General features: G+C 37.0%; 1 protein-coding gene across 1 annotated transcript in view; it reads right to left on the bottom strand.

Annotated features, from left to right (window-relative positions):
• Positions 1 to 2,187: 2,187 nt before the first annotated feature.
• Positions 2,188 to 19,239, bottom strand: part of LOC140142195 (macrophage mannose receptor 1-like) — a 72,362-nt gene continuing 55,310 nt past the window's right edge. Inside the window, exons 30-44 of the mRNA XM_072164161.1 lie at positions 18,993 to 19,160; positions 18,828 to 18,938; positions 18,065 to 18,100; positions 16,503 to 16,678; positions 15,741 to 15,814; positions 14,777 to 14,874; positions 13,340 to 13,600; positions 12,389 to 12,543; positions 11,702 to 11,798; positions 10,946 to 11,196; positions 10,459 to 10,633; positions 8,926 to 9,168; positions 7,806 to 7,979; positions 6,109 to 6,186; positions 2,188 to 3,880 (exon numbers count right to left, since the gene is read on the bottom strand). Coding sequence (XP_072020262.1) covers positions 3,654 to 3,880; positions 6,109 to 6,186; positions 7,806 to 7,979; positions 8,926 to 9,168; positions 10,459 to 10,633; positions 10,946 to 11,196; positions 11,702 to 11,798; positions 12,389 to 12,543; positions 13,340 to 13,600; positions 14,777 to 14,874; positions 15,741 to 15,814; positions 16,503 to 16,678; positions 18,065 to 18,100; positions 18,828 to 18,938; positions 18,993 to 19,160 — 2,324 coding nt within the window. The 3' untranslated portion in view covers positions 2,188 to 3,653. The remainder of the gene's footprint in view (positions 3,881 to 6,108; positions 6,187 to 7,805; positions 7,980 to 8,925; positions 9,169 to 10,458; positions 10,634 to 10,945; positions 11,197 to 11,701; positions 11,799 to 12,388; positions 12,544 to 13,339; positions 13,601 to 14,776; positions 14,875 to 15,740; positions 15,815 to 16,502; positions 16,679 to 18,064; positions 18,101 to 18,827; positions 18,939 to 18,992; positions 19,161 to 19,239) is intronic.

The following is a 19,239-nucleotide window of genomic DNA, read 5'->3' as shown; positions in this document are numbered from 1 at the left end:
CTACAGCGCGCAGCAGGCTATAGCTGCACTCACTACTAAGTGGAGACAGTAGAACCATTGACCGCAATGTCGTATACAAGCTTACTCACACGGCGAGAAATCAATTACCCCGGTTATTGTCAGTAGCCTTAGTCAATTTATAATTCACCTCCTTAGTCAGGTCACTTCGCTAATTATGCATCTCATAAGGTCCGAATAAAATGGCCATGGGTGGCTGTGGATTCAACCTACCATGGTGATTTCTACCATGAAGATATCGGGGCGATGTCACTGTGTCACTAGGCCTATATGAGGATATTTCTGGAAATTAGGAAATGTTCTGAGCAATTAATATTCTTTTATCAGTAATCAATATGTAGTTACTGAGCTAAAATAACGGAAGAAGCTCAATATTATGTAATTTTTGCCTTGAAACTTGGTCAAAGTGTTTGTATTATAATGTTTAGCCGCCCTCTAATTTGCATATTAAATGGCATACTCAATGACTAAATGTGCATATAAATGCTAATCCATGTTTCTTTTTCTGTTTTATTTTAATGACAATCTTCATTGTCTACCACTGTCCGTTCATATTGTCAATATTTTTTACACATTTTCGTGTTAAATTGGCCCCACCACAACATTATGGAAACATTTTCACTGCACTGGAATCCTGTTTCAATCTTGAGAAATAAAAATGAAACTTGGTGTTTAACTGCAGCACATGTTACAGGCACTCACTATGGACCACAATGGCCTCATCTCAGTGGTGTAGTTCAATAACCTCAATTAAACAATCATAGTGAAAAATTTGACCTCAAGTTGCAGAGTATGAGTTTTTGTACCAAAATTATCAAAGATCATTCAATGAATGTACAAATGTATGGGGGTTAATGAATTGGGATAGTTGGGAGGGGCCCATCACGGGAAAGCAAGCTTGGCCAAGCTTTGCAATTTCTTATGCATCATTTTGATTTGCAACTTCTGAAAGTGCATCAACTTTTTTTTATATACTGGTATATCAATCTTTGTCAATTTAGAATGTTTGGCAGCAAATTTGGTACCAATTTGGAGCTAACAAGATTCTGCACAGGAATTCGCTCTGCACAAGATTAGCTGGCGGGCCAATGAAAGTGTGCTTATATAATTATATAGGGTGATTGCATCATCACACACATGCGCAGTGAATTTGTTTGTAGTATTTTGTAGTACTCAGGCCTGTAATGTTGTAATTACAACATTAAATCCTCCATAGAATGCAACATTTAAAGGTGGGCCCATTGAGGCTTAAACCAAAATAATCTGTTTTGAGTTATATTGCACTACTAGCAGCAGTTTTGATATCTGAAGCAAAAATATTGCACTACTAGCAGCAGTTTTGATATCTGAAGCAAAAACATGACAGGGGCGGGAAAAACTTCATATGTGCTTTTGGCCCTAGAACATGGATAAAGCCTTGTAGTTGTAGACTTTATATTGAGATGTTGCTTCATCTATGTTCAAGGGCCAAAAGTAAATGCAGGAAACACCTCATTTACTTTTGGCCCTTGAACATGGATAAAACTTGTAGGTGTAGACTTTATATTGAATGGTTTGCTTCATCCATGTTCAAGGGCAAAAAGTACATATGAGGTTTTTCCTGCCCAGTGACGTTTTTCCCGTCCAGTGACGATGTTTAACAGCCCATAGAATAGTATGGGTGGGGTAACCATGGGGATGAGGCTATCTATCACTTATTCGTTCATAACAACTAGGCCCTAAATGGAACGACATATTTCAAGCTTAAAATTACACTAGGGTTATGGATGTGGATCCGGCAACACCCCTATGCCACAAAGATAGCAGTAGAATTTCTTTCATTTTATCTCATTATTTCAGCTCAAAATGGGACAGAAAATCTTCCTGACATTTGTTGCTAATATTATTTCACATTTTTTGGCAGAGAATAACAATATTAAAATTTGGCCTCAATAGTATATTATGGCTTTAATAAAGCAAATTACCAAAGACTTTGAATGAAGTGAGCCATGTAAGATTTAATAGCAAAGAAAAACAAAATCACAAGAATATATAATGACTGTTTCCTTTATTTAAATTTCCTCATTGCTGAATTTTCTTGGAGCGATTACCGAATAGGGTGCAACTCTACTTGTCTTATTACAAGACTGCCCTACCCCAACCCTAAACCCTAAAACTCCATAGAAGTTGCACCCTATTCGGTAATTGTACCATTTTCTTGAACAAGTCCATCATAAGTAAATTCACCATTTAAATTTTGTGAAGTTTGTTTCGTACATAATTTGTGTAAAATTTCTTGATTTTGAGAAAAATCATTATTTTTAAGTAAATTCAAATTATATTTAGATGGAATAAAGAAATATTTACACAAATGATGTACGAAAAACCATTCAGTGGCCCCCATGCATGAACCTGATATCCCACGATTTGACATGAATGTGTAGAGTAACACTATATCCATCTTTGCTAAAAACCCAACAGCTTGAATAACCAAACTTTTTATTTATAGAGGGCAGTATTATTTTTCTCATGGAGTAAAAACTTGATTTTTCTCAGTTTATGTATGTTACAGGATATCAGGTTCATGAAGCTACAGAATTGCAGCCAGTACATTTTCTGTCACAACAGATCCAGCAGCAATTTGGCTGTAGCCCCTTATTGCTGCTGCAAAGAAATATCAAACCAAATTTTGGCAAAGAATGAAAGAAATGCAGCATTTTCTAACAACAGAAAATTGGGCAGATGCAAAAACATCGAAAATTAGACATAAAAATGTGAAACTTGGCTTACGCAGTTCAATTTAACCAGCGTAATACACTCAGTGAGCCAAACTGCTTTTCAGCATTTTGATACTCTTATGTGTTCCAGGTGTCATGCTATAGGCTTATATGTTCCAGTATCATGCTACATCAGTCTTAGTGTTCCAGTAGGCCTATCGTGATACAGTCTTATGTGTTCTAAGCATCACACTAGTCTATATCGTTAGTCACATCACATACTGTTCTTTACGAAAACAGACAAAATTGTTTCACATACTGAGCTATACAATTACTGGTTAGCCTCAAACTTACTTATTGCTAAATTAAGTTTCCTCAAAGGGTATTTTTATGAAAAAGATACTTGCAAATTTTAATTTTGGTGAATTCTACATTCCAATCTTAAGGGTAGCATTGTGTAACATGGTATTAAAGTTATAGCTCTGTATGTGAAATGATTTTGTAAACTTATAGCTCTGTATGTGATATGACCAATGCTATGTGTTTAAGTATCCAAGTTTCATGCTAGAGTCTCATGTTTTCCAGTATCATGATACAATCTTCTTTGTTCCAAGTATCACGCTATAGTCTTTATTATGCTCCAAGTATCTAAGTATCATGCTACACTTTTACATGTTCCAGCATCATGATACGGTCTTGTATGTCCCAAGTATCACGCTACAGTTTCATGTGTTCCAAGTATCACGCTACAGTTTGATGTGTTCCAAGTATCACGCTACAGTTTTATGTGTTCCAAGTATCTTGCTACAGTTTTATGTGTTCCAAGTATCACGCTACAGTTTTATGTGTTCCAAGTATCTTGCTACAGTTTTATGTGTTCCAAGTATCACATTACAGTTTCATGTTTTCAAAGTATCACGCTACAATATGTTCAAAGTGTCACGCTACAGTCGTGGGATCCCCAACTGTTGCTTTTTCTGTCACTTGTACCGCTCCCGCTGAAGCATTATACAAAGCATTATCAAATCCCACACTGCCGATATCAAGAGGACCTTTTGATTTGCCAGGTAATCCCTTTGTGAAGACAAAGAAAACAATGATTCCAACCAGGAGGATGATAACTAGGATGGCGATGATGATGCCTACAATACCACCTGATGCTACACCTGAAATGAGATGGAGAAGACAAGAATATAATATTACTAGTGCACCCAACTGTGTTACAGAAATGTTGCCAGAAAACGTTTAAATTTGGGCTACATAGAGGGTTAAATAATAACAATGTCTCCGTAATCTGGGCTTTCAAAAATTAATATAGTAGTGCATAATACATAATCTAACACATGCTGATCAAAGCAATAATTTCTCTTATAGTATAGATAATTTCATTGGTATAGATATTACTATGGAGGTACATTTGTTAACCTTACATATCATTGGTTGCAACACATAGTGGCGTAGAGTGATTTTTCCAAACTTTCAGTTTCACATAGTGGCATAAAGATTTATAGCTAGCAATATCCTAAATAGTTATTCCTTTTTAACTATTAGTGGTACAGTTTAATAGTTTGAACCATAAACTTCAATTTCAAATGGAATCGGGCCACTGAGAGATAACAGTGGAGTATCCGTTATAAGTAAAATCCTTCAAACATGTTTTTCATCTTCAAGTTTGACGTCATCAACATCTGTGACGTCATCGGAGGTGTCCTAGTACTACATCACTAGCAACAACAATCTTCAGAGCAATAACATCCGCTGAAGACGCCGGTTGACCAGGTGAAAGCGCTCCGGTGAGTGTACCAAATTTGAGTAGCATAGAAGTATAAATTTGCTTTCTATTTACGTTTACCGCTACATATGAATATACATCATTATATGTTTTTCTCGGAAACGTATTGTGTCCTTCATGTACGCCACTATGTGGAGTTTGATCGGCACCAAATAGGCAGGAATTAGTGGGGTTTTGTTTCTAGGATTGCAAAGCAGACCTCTTTTGAGCAACAATTGTCCAAATTCTTTAAATTTGTGTACAGTTAAGCAAGAAAAGAAAATGTTGGTCATGAATTGATGCTTTACAGCAATAATTGCAAATTGTGAGTAAGAAACACCTCAAGTAACACCGTTGTATTTCAATGCCACAAAATACATCAGTGTGTGAAATGGCAAATTTTACAATTGGCAAGATACATAAGGATGAAAAACATGTGTATGAACTGCCAATATGTGAAACAGACAATTTGACATGTCAATTTAATTTCAGTAGCATAATCATCCCCAAATCTCATAATTTCATTTATTACTGTGTCCCTGGCCTGATAGGGGATGTAAATGAAAGTGATGGGAGATATTAAGGAGATTACAAATTACCAGAAGTGTCACACACAAATGGACCGAAATGACAAAGTAGCCAATGTTGCAATCTATAGATTTCAATCCATGTCAAATTACTATCTTTTTAAACTGCAAATCATATGTTGACCCCTATGACCCCTGGGTGACATACTAATACAATATGTGCATTGTTTATTTGTGCATACACCTTTCATAAACATGTTTTCATGAGCATGTACCCTTTACAAAATCATTCTCTGTCCATTTGGCTTCCTCAAGAGAGTGACCTTAAAATTACTTCTCACATGTTTGTTTGTTTGTTTATTTCTTCTTTATACTGGGTCCATATTCAGGGGAAAATTTAAGTATTTCTTTAAGTGTTCTTCCATATGGCCCAGTTAATGTATAGATGCACCGCTTTTGAGTGCACATGTAAACATCCAGTTCTTTGAATCAATGCAGCACATATGTGACCATCCAGCACAACTGAGCCCTGAAGTCGCCAATCATCATTTTTGAGATATTCAACCAAAATATTCTCCTTGAAATTAGCTTTAAAATGATGTATATCATGTCTATAATACTTGACATTTAAGTAGTGAAAAATCAATAAAACAGTTAATAAATCCTTTGTTTCCTATTGTTTATTGTTAAGTTCAATGGAGCATATCTCAATAGTGGCACTGGCGACATCCGGGCTCAGTTGTGGTGGATGGTCACATATTGATCTCTATAAAAACAGACAAAAGTATTTCACATACAGAGCTATACAATACTGGTTTTAGATTTAGCCTCGACCTTTCCTCGAAGGGTATTTTTATGAAGAAGACACTTTTTTGGTGAATTCCACATGCTAATATTTCAAGTAACATTGTGTAACATAACATGGTATACCAGTTAAAACTCTGTATGTGAAACAATTATGTTTAAATTAACTTATAGCTCTGTATGTGATGCAACCATCACATTGTGTGTGTGTTTGATGGGTGAACTTCCTTGTGGCAGCAACATGGAGGATCCATCATACAAAGGGTTGATAATAATTGCAATGTCAACCTACCTGTTTGTTGGCCTGGGTTTACTGGTGTTCCTGGTGCTGGTGGCAGTGTTGGTAGTGTGGTTGGAAGTCCTTCTGTTACTATACATCAACAAAGAAAACCAATGATAAGTTAATGCAACTCCAATTCCCTCTATAACTGAAGATATTTTTTGCATATTTCTTTTTTAAATATTTATAACCTGTGATCTATATTCACAATTTGTATTTAAGTTTATCTCAGTTTCAACATTTATTACTTTATGTCCCAAAATTATGCTTCATACTTTTAAAGCCCCTTAGCCCAGGAAAAACAAACCCCTGTCGCCAGATAATTATACTCAAACATCTACATGCAAACACTGGGAACCATGGACATTGATTGACCCTATTGAGTTTTTACTATCTAACTGCGGACAAACATATTTCAGTTTTATTCACTTTACTGTGGACTATTTAACAGTCCTTTAATAGACCAGTATTTCATGGTTTAGAGTAAAAAATTAGGTACAATATACAACAATTATCAATGGATTTACAAAAAGTGGTATTTTTATTTCTAATAATAAAGGTAATTGCCATATTTAAATTAAATTTTCAAAAAACTGTTTGAAATATTGATTGTTATTTAAATTATTTTCCTCCCAGTGAACTTTTTTTTTTTTTCTCGCCGTGAAAAATTGTTAAATTATATGTAGCTCATGTGTGTAAAAGTTATATTTCCCCCCATCTTTTATAAAATCACCATAACCCCAAGCCCACACACACTCACCAATTAATTACCATATATCCTTCATGTAAACTGCATGGATTTACCCTAGCACAGAAATCTTCTATTGAAGTATTATACAGCTTTATTCCTCAACAAAGTCTGAAAACTAGTCTAAAGCAGTATGCAGACTTTTTATTAGACGTACAATATTGTATGTAACATATCTACGTTATTTTATATATTGCCATTCTATTTCCAGTAATGTTTAAGTTCTAACGAATGTTTGATGACGTAAAATCAATAATATATTTCTACCAGATATTATTCGTAACATATTATCGATTTTACGTCATCAAACATTCGTTAGAACTTAAACATTACTGGAAATAAAATGGCAATAGATTAAATAACGTAGATATGTTACATACAATACTGTACGTCTAATACTCGGAGTCTACATACTGCTTTACTCATGAATATCTTACACCAAGGATACACATAAACAACTTACTTTTTGTTTTTTTGCAGACATAGTACTGATCATAGAGACACTCATAATTACCATACCCCCACCCCCACCCACCAATTAATTATGATTTATCCTTCATGTAAAACTGCACAGATTTAGCGCAGCACAGAAATCTTCTATTGACGGTTTATACAGCTTTATTCCATAAGCTACTTAATTCCTCAACAAAGTCTTACAACTATAGATAAATTAACAAATTCTCGATCATAAGAGGATGTACCTTCTGCATCAGCGTACTTTTCATAGAATAACACTATCGCACGACCTGCATGACCGAGCCTTGACCTTGCCTAGCAACTACCGTGGGATTGGTCAATTCTCAAAAGCTGTGTTTGTGCCGTAAGCGCCGGTATTTGCGTAGTACGCTCGACGCAAATAACTGTGCGTACCTAAGTTGGCTCTCATGATCGAGAATTTAATATTTTGACTACAGTCTAACTCATGAATATCTTACACCAAGGATACACATAAACAACTTACTTTTTGGTTTTTTGCAGACGTAGTACTGATCATAGAGACACTCAATGTCATTCCAATATCCATTAGACCACAGCTCTACACATTGTTCACTCTGTCCGTTATTGTCTAATGTCGGCTCACCAAGAGCCCAATTAGCGTAGTCTACTGGGGTGCCGTCGTGCCACATGAAACCACCTAAATAACAATGATAATCAAAAAGCACACCATTTTATTTCACAATATTCCACAAAGCAGTTTATACTTATGATTTCTCAATAAGGCCCAAAAAAAAAGATCATTTGCATGTACTCCACAACTTTTTCAGGATTGGGTGGGTCGGTCGGGATTTTTTTTCACTGTAGTGATGACAATTCGTCCTAGCATATTTTTTATATAAATATGTGCATCAAGTGCACGTCATATTTGTTTCCATCAAGTGCATGCCGCTTTTGTTTAATGAAAGAACGTCTGAATGGTGATATTCAGAAATCATCATTTCTTAGTCGGTTCCTTTTTTGGCAAACATTTTTGGTCAAATATTTTGTCAACACTTAGATAACATTATGTTAGAAAATTTTACAGTAAGTTTTCAACAAATAGTTTTTTAGAGTGTTATAAAAAATTTTTATACCCTTTTTACAACCCAACAATAAACATTTTCTGGCAACCTTTTCTAACCTTTTGCGAATAATGATGAAAAATGTTTTGTGTTTGCTGGGAAGCTGGAAAGCTGTTACCAAATATTCAAGTATTCACTACATTAAGATAAAGCCAAGAATTTTCTGCTTTACAAATGCTAAATTCCGCTTTTCTCCGCTTTGTAATTTTAGCACATTTCTGACATAATAAAATTTCACAAGAATCCAGCGAGTAGCAGCGCAATGCACGTGTCTGAGTCATGTTGAAACACGTACAAAAGGCCGGGATAGCCCCAAGAGCTATTTAAGTCGGGCGCGCAAAGGATTGTGGGATACTCGAGCTGTTAAAATTGTATTTTTTTTTCTTTTTCTAGGTCATTTTTGCTTATTTTTTATATTTTTTTCTCAGAAATGCATTTTCCGCTTTACCTCCAATTCCGCGATTTTTATGGAATTTCCTGTAACGCGGAGAATTCTTGGCTTTACATTAAGATACATCTTACCATCATCATCACGATGCAGTCCCAGCCATATATCATTCCAATCCCCATCCACCAACTTTCTAATAAATTCATTCTCTTGTCTACTGTGTACTGAGGCCACTGTAGCTCCAAACCGTTCACATTGGTACTCCGCTTCTGGCCATGATTTGACATCTTGATTCATTTGGTAACAGGAACTGCCGTATGGGATCCAGTCTTCTTCGCAGGTGCCTGGAGTTTGTGGTGGGTCTGTTGGTGTTGGTACTGTTAGAAAATTAAGCAATTTATGTGAACATTAATGCTATGCGTGCTAGCCAAGTCCAAATTTTGAGATATTTTCTCAAAATATCAAGAGCTATCTCAAGAACCAAAGAACCAATACTAGGCTTGTTTGTACTCATTTTAATACATTTTTCATGCTGATTCTAAATGTGGTCATGACAACTTGCAATTCTGAAATTTTTAATATTTTTTGAAACTTGTCATCTGCAGTCGACACCGTGTGGACAGAGTTAATTTATTATAAGGGAGTGTTCATTAATACTTTGGTAGGGGCTGGTTTTCCTCAAATTTTGGGTTTTAAAGCGGAAAACTTTTTGGTCCCCCCTTTCGAACCACCTAAAACTTTTTGGCCCCCCCTCTTTTAAAACTTTTTGGCCCCCTCCCCCTCTTTTAAGATCAAAACTTTTTGACCCCCCTCCCTTAAGCCAGAGTTTCTATTACAGAAAGTTGTGAAATTACATTTTCCTGCTCAAATAAATTGAACTACTCTAGTATGATATCCTATTTATATATTATTATATAGTCCTTATTATTTAAAAAAATGAAGTGCCACCACTTTTATATCTTATTTATAATCATAAGTGAGTGATCATGACTAAGTGAGAGTACTGTGAACTCGGGTTGTGCGGTACTAGTAAGATTTCGACCGGTTATCTTAGTAACCAGGTTCAACTTCAAACCCCCGAGTCCTGATTTTTTTTTTCGCTCTCTCAATATGTTATGTCAGTGTGGCCAACATTATTATTTGATCCATAATAGGTAGGAATATAACCAAAGAATTGAATTAGAGTTGTGTTCTGTTTTCAAATTAGAATAGTATTAGAAACCCTTTCAGAAAGCTAGGCCTGCAAATGCATTTTTTTCTTACCAGTCATCATATGCTATTTGAATAAAGGCACTTAATTTAATGCCCACAGGACCAGATGGGCACTGACATTACAGCTTGTAGACAGGAAGTCTGGAAAAGTGACCTATTTCAATTGGAAACGCAGCATGCATGTCCGGTAAAAAACTTCCAAAATTTAGTTCTTGAAAACATACAAGAAAAGCAGAATCTTCCAATGTGTAATAAAGTAGCCTATTACATTTTTTGTAAATTCGATTATATTTGTCTGAAAACTTCCTATCTGTTAGCATTGTAGGACATCTACTGATCACTTGGTGGTCTGGTTATGGTGACGCCCATGGGTCATGTGGCCATTAAATTAAGTGCCTTTTATCAAATAGCCTAGGATGACTGTATACTATCCAAAATCATGATTAAAACTATACTTACAAAATGAATATTTGCAGAGAGGCATAAGTTTCCTGCTGCAGTCTGTGTCATCCCAAGACCGTCAAATTCAACAGCCACACAACCCTCTCCTGGTCCTCTACTTGGTTCACTTGTACCCCAGTTTGTGTAATATACAGGCCAACCATCCACCCAACTGTACTCTCCGGCAACCTAAAAGGTAACAACAAAATTGAATAAGCCTGTCAAATTCCACAGCCATACAACCCTCCCCTGGTCCTCTACTTGGTTCACTTTATTCCAGGTTGTATACCATACAGGGCAACCACCCACACACCCCTACACCCTTGCAACTTGCCATTCTCCTGGTCCTGAGGGGTCACACACTACTATATATATGATATAGTAGGTATGTGTCCACTGCTCAAGAGGCCAGTTTGCACCTTTCAACTTTATATTTTGACTGGAGGGTGGGGAGGGTGGATGGGGAAGCCCATTTTGGGGTGGGGATTCATAATAGCTCACCTTATCATCCACCAATCCAACCCACAGTGGATTATCTCCCATGACATGCAGCCGAGTCTCCACAAAGGCTTGCTCATAGACATCCTTAATACTAGCCAAATCTGTGCCGTCCGCTTTACATGCAGTCTGCGCATCGTCAAATGTCATACCAGATGGCTGCGATGTCAAGACTCGGAAGCAACTGTCATAGTACTGGACGTAGTTCTTCTTGCAGCTGTTGGATGGAACTCCTGGATCTGGAAGACTGGGATCTTTAGAAGATCACAGGAAAAGTATTAGGCTAGAATAAATTGTACCATCATTTTGCTTACACTACATGTACATTGATGAGAAGTAAGTAATTAAATATTAAAACTATAATTGATTTCATTAAGGGTTGCAACATGTCATTAAGTAAACCAGGGTTCCCGCATCTTGAAGCCTTTAAAATTCAAGGACTTTTCCAGGACTTTCAAGGTCCAAAAGCATGATTTTCAAGGACTTACCATAACACAAAAATCAAGATGCAGCTCTCCATGTGGCACATATTAACAAAAGTGACAGCTCCTCTCCATTCCCAATTTTCAAGGACTTTCAAGGACCTTGAGCAAATTTTCAGGACTTTCACAGCCTTGAAAAGGTGTTTCAAGGACTTTCAATGACAATCTTTCATTATGAGTCAATGTCCTTGACCTGATCTAAACTCAGTTGCAACTTTATCCTGTCTGAGATAAGCCCATCTGATCAAGGCTAAATGGGGTTCTGAGATAAGCTTACCTGGATTTCTCTGGCAGACAAATCCATTAATTGTTGCGCATGCCAAGTCATTCCATTCTCCAACGTCATCCTCTCTGTATATCATCTCAACACAATCCTACAGAGTAATCACATAAACAGGAAAATAAGAAATTTTTGTACTTTATATAAGAAAAAACACAAATACATGATGTAGCCCTCCGTGTAACCAATCAAAATGGTTCTTATATAGACCTTTTTCTGATGACGTCACTTAATCGATATTGGGGTCTCAGATGTAAACAAACAACACATGCATTCCCCACGTGGCCGTGATGTGAAAACATCCCCTATGTTTCACTTTAGCTGCCATAAAATAATTATTTAAACAGGAACTAATTGTGGGATAGGAACTGTATACTGGTTACCTTTGTTTCAGCTTGTTTTTGATGCTACAAAATACAAAAGATATACAAAAGATATGGAAAAACCGCGATGATATTTGAAAATTACTCACATCCTTGTTTACTTTTTACACCGTGACGAACTAAACACGTACTGCGAGCTGGCAATTTCGCGCAGGATGTAAAGTAAAGTTGATCGCACGCTCCGGCGCAGTATTTGCGTTTGGGTGCTGATGACGCGAATGCTGGACCCAATATCGATTGATTGCTAACGTCTGAGAAAAAGGTGCCCATAGGGTTAAGATGCTATAATTACAGCACTCACCTCATCTTCGTCCGCATCGTTTGGTTCTCCGTTATTCCAATTTGTGAAATCCACGACAGTGCCATCAGCCCAGACAAATTGATGGTTAAATGTTCTATCGCTGAGTCCTATCCACATACTGTATGTAAGATCCTTCATGTTGGAGGTCAAGTAAGCTGGGGAAAAGTTGCGTGAGAAAATGTGTTTACTTTACATACTAAAATAATCAGAATGATATTGGCAGTGATCTGTACAACAAAAGCTATTTGATATATTATGATAATGACTTAAATAACATTATTTAGAAATACTGCGCCAAAAAAGTATCCTTACACTTTGAAAAAAATCTTAAATTTTAAAACTAAACCATATTTGGGTAAATTGTTTTTTAATAGATGCACTAACTCTTCCTGCACATTATGATACCCCATTCCAGTGTGACAAGCATTTGATTGGACTAAGGTCCAGTTTTAAAAGTAACAAACTCTCCTTTACACGCCTGATTGGGAGCGTGTGATGATGATGCAGTTGTTATGGACAATAACGGTAGCCACACACAATATTGATGGGATCAAAAAAGAAACTAAAGAAAACTGAAACAAAAGAACTGGAAAATAAAATAAAAGTTGTGAATAGTATACAGGAGAAAAAATTAAATAAAAACTTACTGCTTTGTTTAGGCCAGTTTGTAACTTTTAAAACTGGACCTTCGTCCAATCAAATGCTTGTAACTTTAGTCTAACATTTTGTGGAAAAAAGATACAAATCTACTTTATGGAAATGTTACAATATGGCTTTAAGTCAAAAGTGGTGAATTTGATACTCTATCTGATGTCCCTGAGACTTCAGATAGTTTCTACATTTGTGGGCATATGAACAAAACCAAATTCTCATCCTATCCCTTTCTCTTCGTGGCAATAATAACAAAATCATTCCAAAACTTAAACATAAACGTTGTCGATCTATACTCACATTGCACTTGTTGACTATGTATAGTAGCCAGTTGCATTCCAAAGCCTTCGCATCGAGCTCTAGCGCCCTCCCAATCGGTGCGATCTTCTACCAAGGCTCCTAAGAACATGTAGCACCGTGAATCAAACTTCAATGCCCCGTTTGGACAATTGCCCGTTGGTAATGGAGTGGGTGCATAAGTGATGGGTTGGATGTTACCGTTAGCTCTTTTGCATATGAAAGGGATTTTTTCTCCACAGTTGATATCATTCCAATTGGCATCTGTAATGGACAAAATAACCATGTATAATGCGTGAGTGGTGTTTGGTACTTACTCATTCCAGAAAAATACAGCACTAATGTTTTTGGAAATAACAAGATATTATCTTGTTTGACCAAAGTTACTGCAAAAGGAAGTTAATCGTTAGCAAGATATTCAATCCCAGCAGAGGCAAAAATGTTTTCAAAACCTTATAATTGCTTATTTATTATAATTGTGTTATAAACGCATTTTGGTCTTGTATGGTCAAAATATTCTTAAAACATTAAACTGCAGGGTCAATGTTTTGTATGAAAAAAACCACTACAACAATTTGAAAATGTTATTGTAAAATGTTTGTGGCAAACATTTTTCTGCAAAATATTTTATCAACACTTAAATAACGTTATGTTAATGTTTAGTACTTGAGTTTTCAAAAAATGTTTCTGAATGTTATTAAAAGGGCATTTTGTGATCCACAGCCTCACCCCCCCCCCTCCACCACCACTTTTAACTAAATAAGTTGAGATTTTTATACCACAGGAAGCCGCTGGCTACATAATGTTTATGTAGAAAAAAATTCTTGCAGATTAATTCATTCAGCTAAATATTGTCAAATTTGTTTTTTGTTCTGGTACACCAGAATGAAATTACAACACAGTGGCCTATGGAGCAGTGTTAGGCACATAATCATGCGTAACTCGCAAAATCAAAATCGGAATCAACTGAAATTTTGAGAATAACCATTTTTTGTGGATATCTACTGAACAATGTCATAAAAAGAAGATGCTAGGATCACAAAATACTCCTTTAAATGTTTTATACCCTTTATATTTCCTGACATACAAACATTTTCTGTCAAACGTTTTGATATAAGGTCGTAACCACGGAAGGACAATCGAAAATAATGGGCTAGAGAGACAAGACATTAGGAACTGCATGCAGAACAGAGTCGTGTGGAGAGCCATCAGCAGAGTCCGATTTGACGAGTCGACATAATCAAGTAAGTACGCATAAGGCACCAGCATGTCCAGGATCTTTTCCTGCGGGGGGCTCAGAGGGCCTTTCAAAGTAATGCGGGGGGCTTAATGGCTAAAATCGCCAAAACGGCTAATTTTACATGATTTTTAACAAAATGCAGGGTCTTCAGCACCCATAGACCCCCCCCCCCCGACACACCACTGTAAGGTCGTACTTACCTGTTGCATAGTATTCGCCACATTGTTCTTCGCCGTTGAAATCGTTGGGTTCACCTTCCTGCCACTTGATATAATCCAATGGACTGCCATCTGACCATCTGAAATGACCACAAAAAGAACTGCCCAAATTGTGGTCTCAATTCAACAGTAGGGGATAGGCCAGGCCCTACATATTGTCACTAGGTAAGGTTTCAAAACTTAGCCAAAATGAAAAATAGTTATGCAAACTTGTGCACATTTGCCCAAAGTTGATATCCAATGTTGCAAAATTATTTTATTTTAGAATATGTTGTGTTTCTTTGAGCAAAGTTGTCTCAATTTTACCGAACTTTGTGCAAGAATTATGCAATTTTGGTCAACTTTGGTCATTTCTGATATGTTTGACCAAGTTTGGACATTTTCCAAGTGACAAGGAGCAATTTGAATTGCCATGTCGTCCCATTGCCCATCCAGGTGTATATTTTGAATGCAATTTTTTTTGGACAATAAACTGATGAATTTTTGTCTTAAATTTTGGGTTTAAAAGATGATAACTGTTCCCTAACCTGGGTTGCCAGTCTGCAGGTTGTGACCAAAAATTTCAAGGTACGTCTTAAAGTTGTGTTGAAATTATAGGTTAACCCCATGAGACCTACCTGCTTATTGGTCAAAAAGAGGTTTTCATTATCAATTGGACCAATCAGCAACATTATTAGAGTAATTTCACCATGCAAAAAACATTGGGGTGAATTATTTGCAAAGCTCCATTCTGATTGGTGATTAAAATGAAGTTATCATGTAACTAACCAATCAGAGGCAATGTTAGATTGGCAGGTAGTGCTCAGGGGGTTAAATAATCAATTTTGGTCAAATTTATTCCTACTATGTTGAGTCTCCCTTGGATTGTCCAGGTTTGTTTTTCAACATTAATGTGGAAAGATTAAAAATTTTTCATCATAAGTATAACAACTTTCTAATAACTTACGAATACTTCCCGCCAGCTGAATATGTCCTTATACCAAGCCAATATGCAATGTAGTCATCATATACTCTTGTCGTCTGGTATTAAAAAGAGAGGCATGAGGTTGGGTTTAGTAATTATTTATGAGTGTAATGATGTATATTCATACGTAGCGGTAAACATAAATAGAAAGCAAAATTATACTTCTACGCTACTCAAATTTGGTACACTCACCAGAGTGCTTTCACCGGGGCGAACCGGGGTCTTCAGCTGATGTTATTGCTCTGAAGATTGTTTGACGTCATCAACATCTGGGACGTTATCGGAGGTGTCCTAGTACTACATCACTAGCAACAACAATCTTCAGAGCAATAACATACGCTGCAGATGCCAGTTGACCCAATGAAAGCGCTCCGGTGAGTGTACCAAATTCGAGTCGCGTAGAAGTATTTGCTTTCTATTTATGAGTGATTTGAATTAGAAATAGAATCTAAAATTGGAGACATTTCCAGCTCTTCATAAGAGCTCAAGATTTTTTCCTCTACAACATTTCTAGGTTAGGTTTACATATGAATAGTTCATACACCTTTATGCATCCATACAAACTGAAATATCCATGCCTGCTTTGAGAAAACTGTGAGGTTAAGACTTAAAAAAAAAAGTCATGTTGCTCATTGTTTTTTCTTTTATTGGGAACTGAGAATGTAACAAAATATTGAAAGCCATGTTACTTGCCCCACCCCTGTAGTGTCATCACTTGCCCTACCTACCACAATATTCGCTTACCATATCATAAATGAAAGCATTTTCATCGTCACTATGTATAGACACAAGATAGCCACCGTAATCCATACAATATCCGTTAGCATCTGTCCACCCTCGTCTGTCATCTGATATCGAGCTAAAATAATAGCAGTAGTCTCCACGCAACACCCAATCAGGATCAGATGGACACGAAGGATCTGAAAAGAATAAAGAAAATGATTATCAGTGGCATGTCCAGGGGGGTGCTTTGGGGGCTGAACTCCCGCACTTTGTTAAAAATCATGTACAATCAGCCGTTTTTTTGGCGTTTTTTTGGGGGGGGTTGGCGATTTTAGCCATTAAGCCCCCATCATAACTCTGACAGCCCCTCTGAGCCCCCTGCAGGAACAGATCCTGGACACACCTGTGATTATAGTGTTTGTATAACCTGTATTGAATTTTTTACAAGGGTGTTACAAATAGTGGCTCTGTGAGGTTTGATGTCCTAGGTCCTTCGAATTTCCTCATGCAATAAATAGCTGTTACTCTCTCTCTCTCTCTTTTCTCTCTCTCTGACCCTGTTCATGTTAGAAAATTTCTTCATTCGACTAAGATAAATTAATCTTGATGAACTAATTAAGCATACGTACACATTACGCTGAACGAAGATTGAATGAAGACATTGCACTATACACCTTTCATGAAAACTGGAACGCAACTATTAACGCCCGGCTATTATTAAAGCTGGCGAGAGTCACTTGTCACATGATCACTTGTCTCACGAAGCAAGCATACACATTACAAAATTAGCTTTGTCGAACGAATAATTCCTTCGTTGAAACAACCTTTTTAGCTTCGTTGAACGAAGCAATTCTAATCTTCATCGAAGGAAGAAAAGTGCATACATATTAGGAAAAAACGTTTGAAGTTCGTTGAAAGAAGAACATTTTCTAATGTGAACAGGACCTCGCTCTCTCCCTGACCACTAACATCACTGAACCATCAACCTTTAAGACATCTGCGACAAACTACTATCAGCCAAACTTCAAGCAATCTTAATCAAGGCTAAACTGACGATGCCACACCTAACCTAACTATCCAAAACGTATTAACTTTTAGCATATTATGTATGAAACTAGAAGCAGTTAAAAAATCACTAATTTTTTTTTTCTTTGAGGTCCCAAGAAAGCTATTTTTAACAACCAAAATGGACAATCCTATCACAATACTTGATTTTGTCCCCTTTTTTAAAATCTTAGGGAAAATGACTGTCCCCCCTGCCCCTGTAATGCTCAGGCCCGTAGCCAGAGGTGGTGTAGGGGTGGGATGCACACCCCCCCCCCATAAATTGGCAAACGGTTTGCTTTATCAGTAAAAAACAGGAAAAAAAATTGCCAAATATGTCACAATTTTAGATAAACATACCCTAAATCATGAACTTTTAAATTTATCTTAAAGTTATAGCCCTCAAAAACAGCTTTCGGTCAAAATATGGAAGATATTTTCATGAATAGGTCTTCGGAAAATCAGCACCCCCTCAAAAAGATCCTGGCTACGGGCCTAGTAACCCCTCCCTATAACACCACCATTTGGGCTGTACTTACATGCAGATGGAGCTGGAGTGGTGATTGGTACCACACCTGTAAAAAAAACCATAAGAAAATCCATTGTTTTAATTAATCACTTGTTTAAATATTATAAATGACCTAAACGTGTGTTTTGCAATCATGTCAAATGTTGCAGTAACTCTTGTGGAGAAGCAACATAAACATTATGTGTGCTTTCTGAGTACATAATTTCTTGTATCAGACCCTTCTCCCCTTCTCTTTTCCAAAGAGTCTGACACTTACACATGCTCACATAGATGATGATTCTGTACATGTAACCATCAGCTTTATATGACCGCTGTATACACTGCCACACACATACCCCCACACACTGGGCCCACACATTCTCTATACTTGCACAGGTGGTGAGAAATTCCATATAAGTCATATTCTTGTAAGACTTTACATTTTGGTATTTTGCACACCCAACTTCTATAATAGTCACAAGCCATACCATTCCAGCCTTCAGTACTACAGAACATCTCCATACAGTCCGCTCTGCTGTCATAACCAATGTGGATTCTCCCTCTTCCCCCCCCCCCTCCCATTGCATAAATATTTATCAGTTCCTGATTATATATTTTACCTTTTGGTATTTCGCATACCCAGCTTCTATAATAGTCACAAGCCATATCATTCCAGCCTCCAGTACTAAAGAACATCTCCATACAGTCCGCTCTGCTGTCATAACCAATGTGGATTCTCCCTCTTCCCCCCCCTCCCCATTGCATAAATATTTATCAGTTCCTGATTATATTACCTTTTGGTATTTTGCACACCCAGCTTCTGTAGTAGTCACAAGCCATATCATTCCAGCCTCTAGTACTAAAGAACATCTCCACACAGCCCTTCCCACTCTCATAACCATTTTGAATTCACCTCTCCCCCCATTGCATAAATATTTATCAGTTCCTGATTATATTACCTTTTGGTATTTTGCAAACCCAGCTTCTGTAGTAGTCACAAGCCATATCATTCCAGCCTCTAGTACTAAAGAACATCTCCACACAGTCCTCTCCGCTATCATAATCATTAGGTTCACCTTCCTCCCAAGAGGTGTGGTCCACTGGACTTCCATCTGTCCACTCAAAGCCTGAATGAAAGAGGGCAAGGGAGAGAGTTGAAGAGAGAGAGAGAGAAAGAAAGATTGTCAGCTTCCACTTAAGGGATCT

This window comes from Amphiura filiformis, chromosome 20 (assembly GCF_039555335.1).
Source record: "Amphiura filiformis chromosome 20, Afil_fr2py, whole genome shotgun sequence".
NCBI classification, from domain to species: Eukaryota; Metazoa; Echinodermata; class Ophiuroidea; order Amphilepidida; family Amphiuridae; genus Amphiura; species Amphiura filiformis.
Note: the sequence above shows the minus strand (reverse complement) of the source record. Positions and strands in the feature narration are given on the sequence as shown.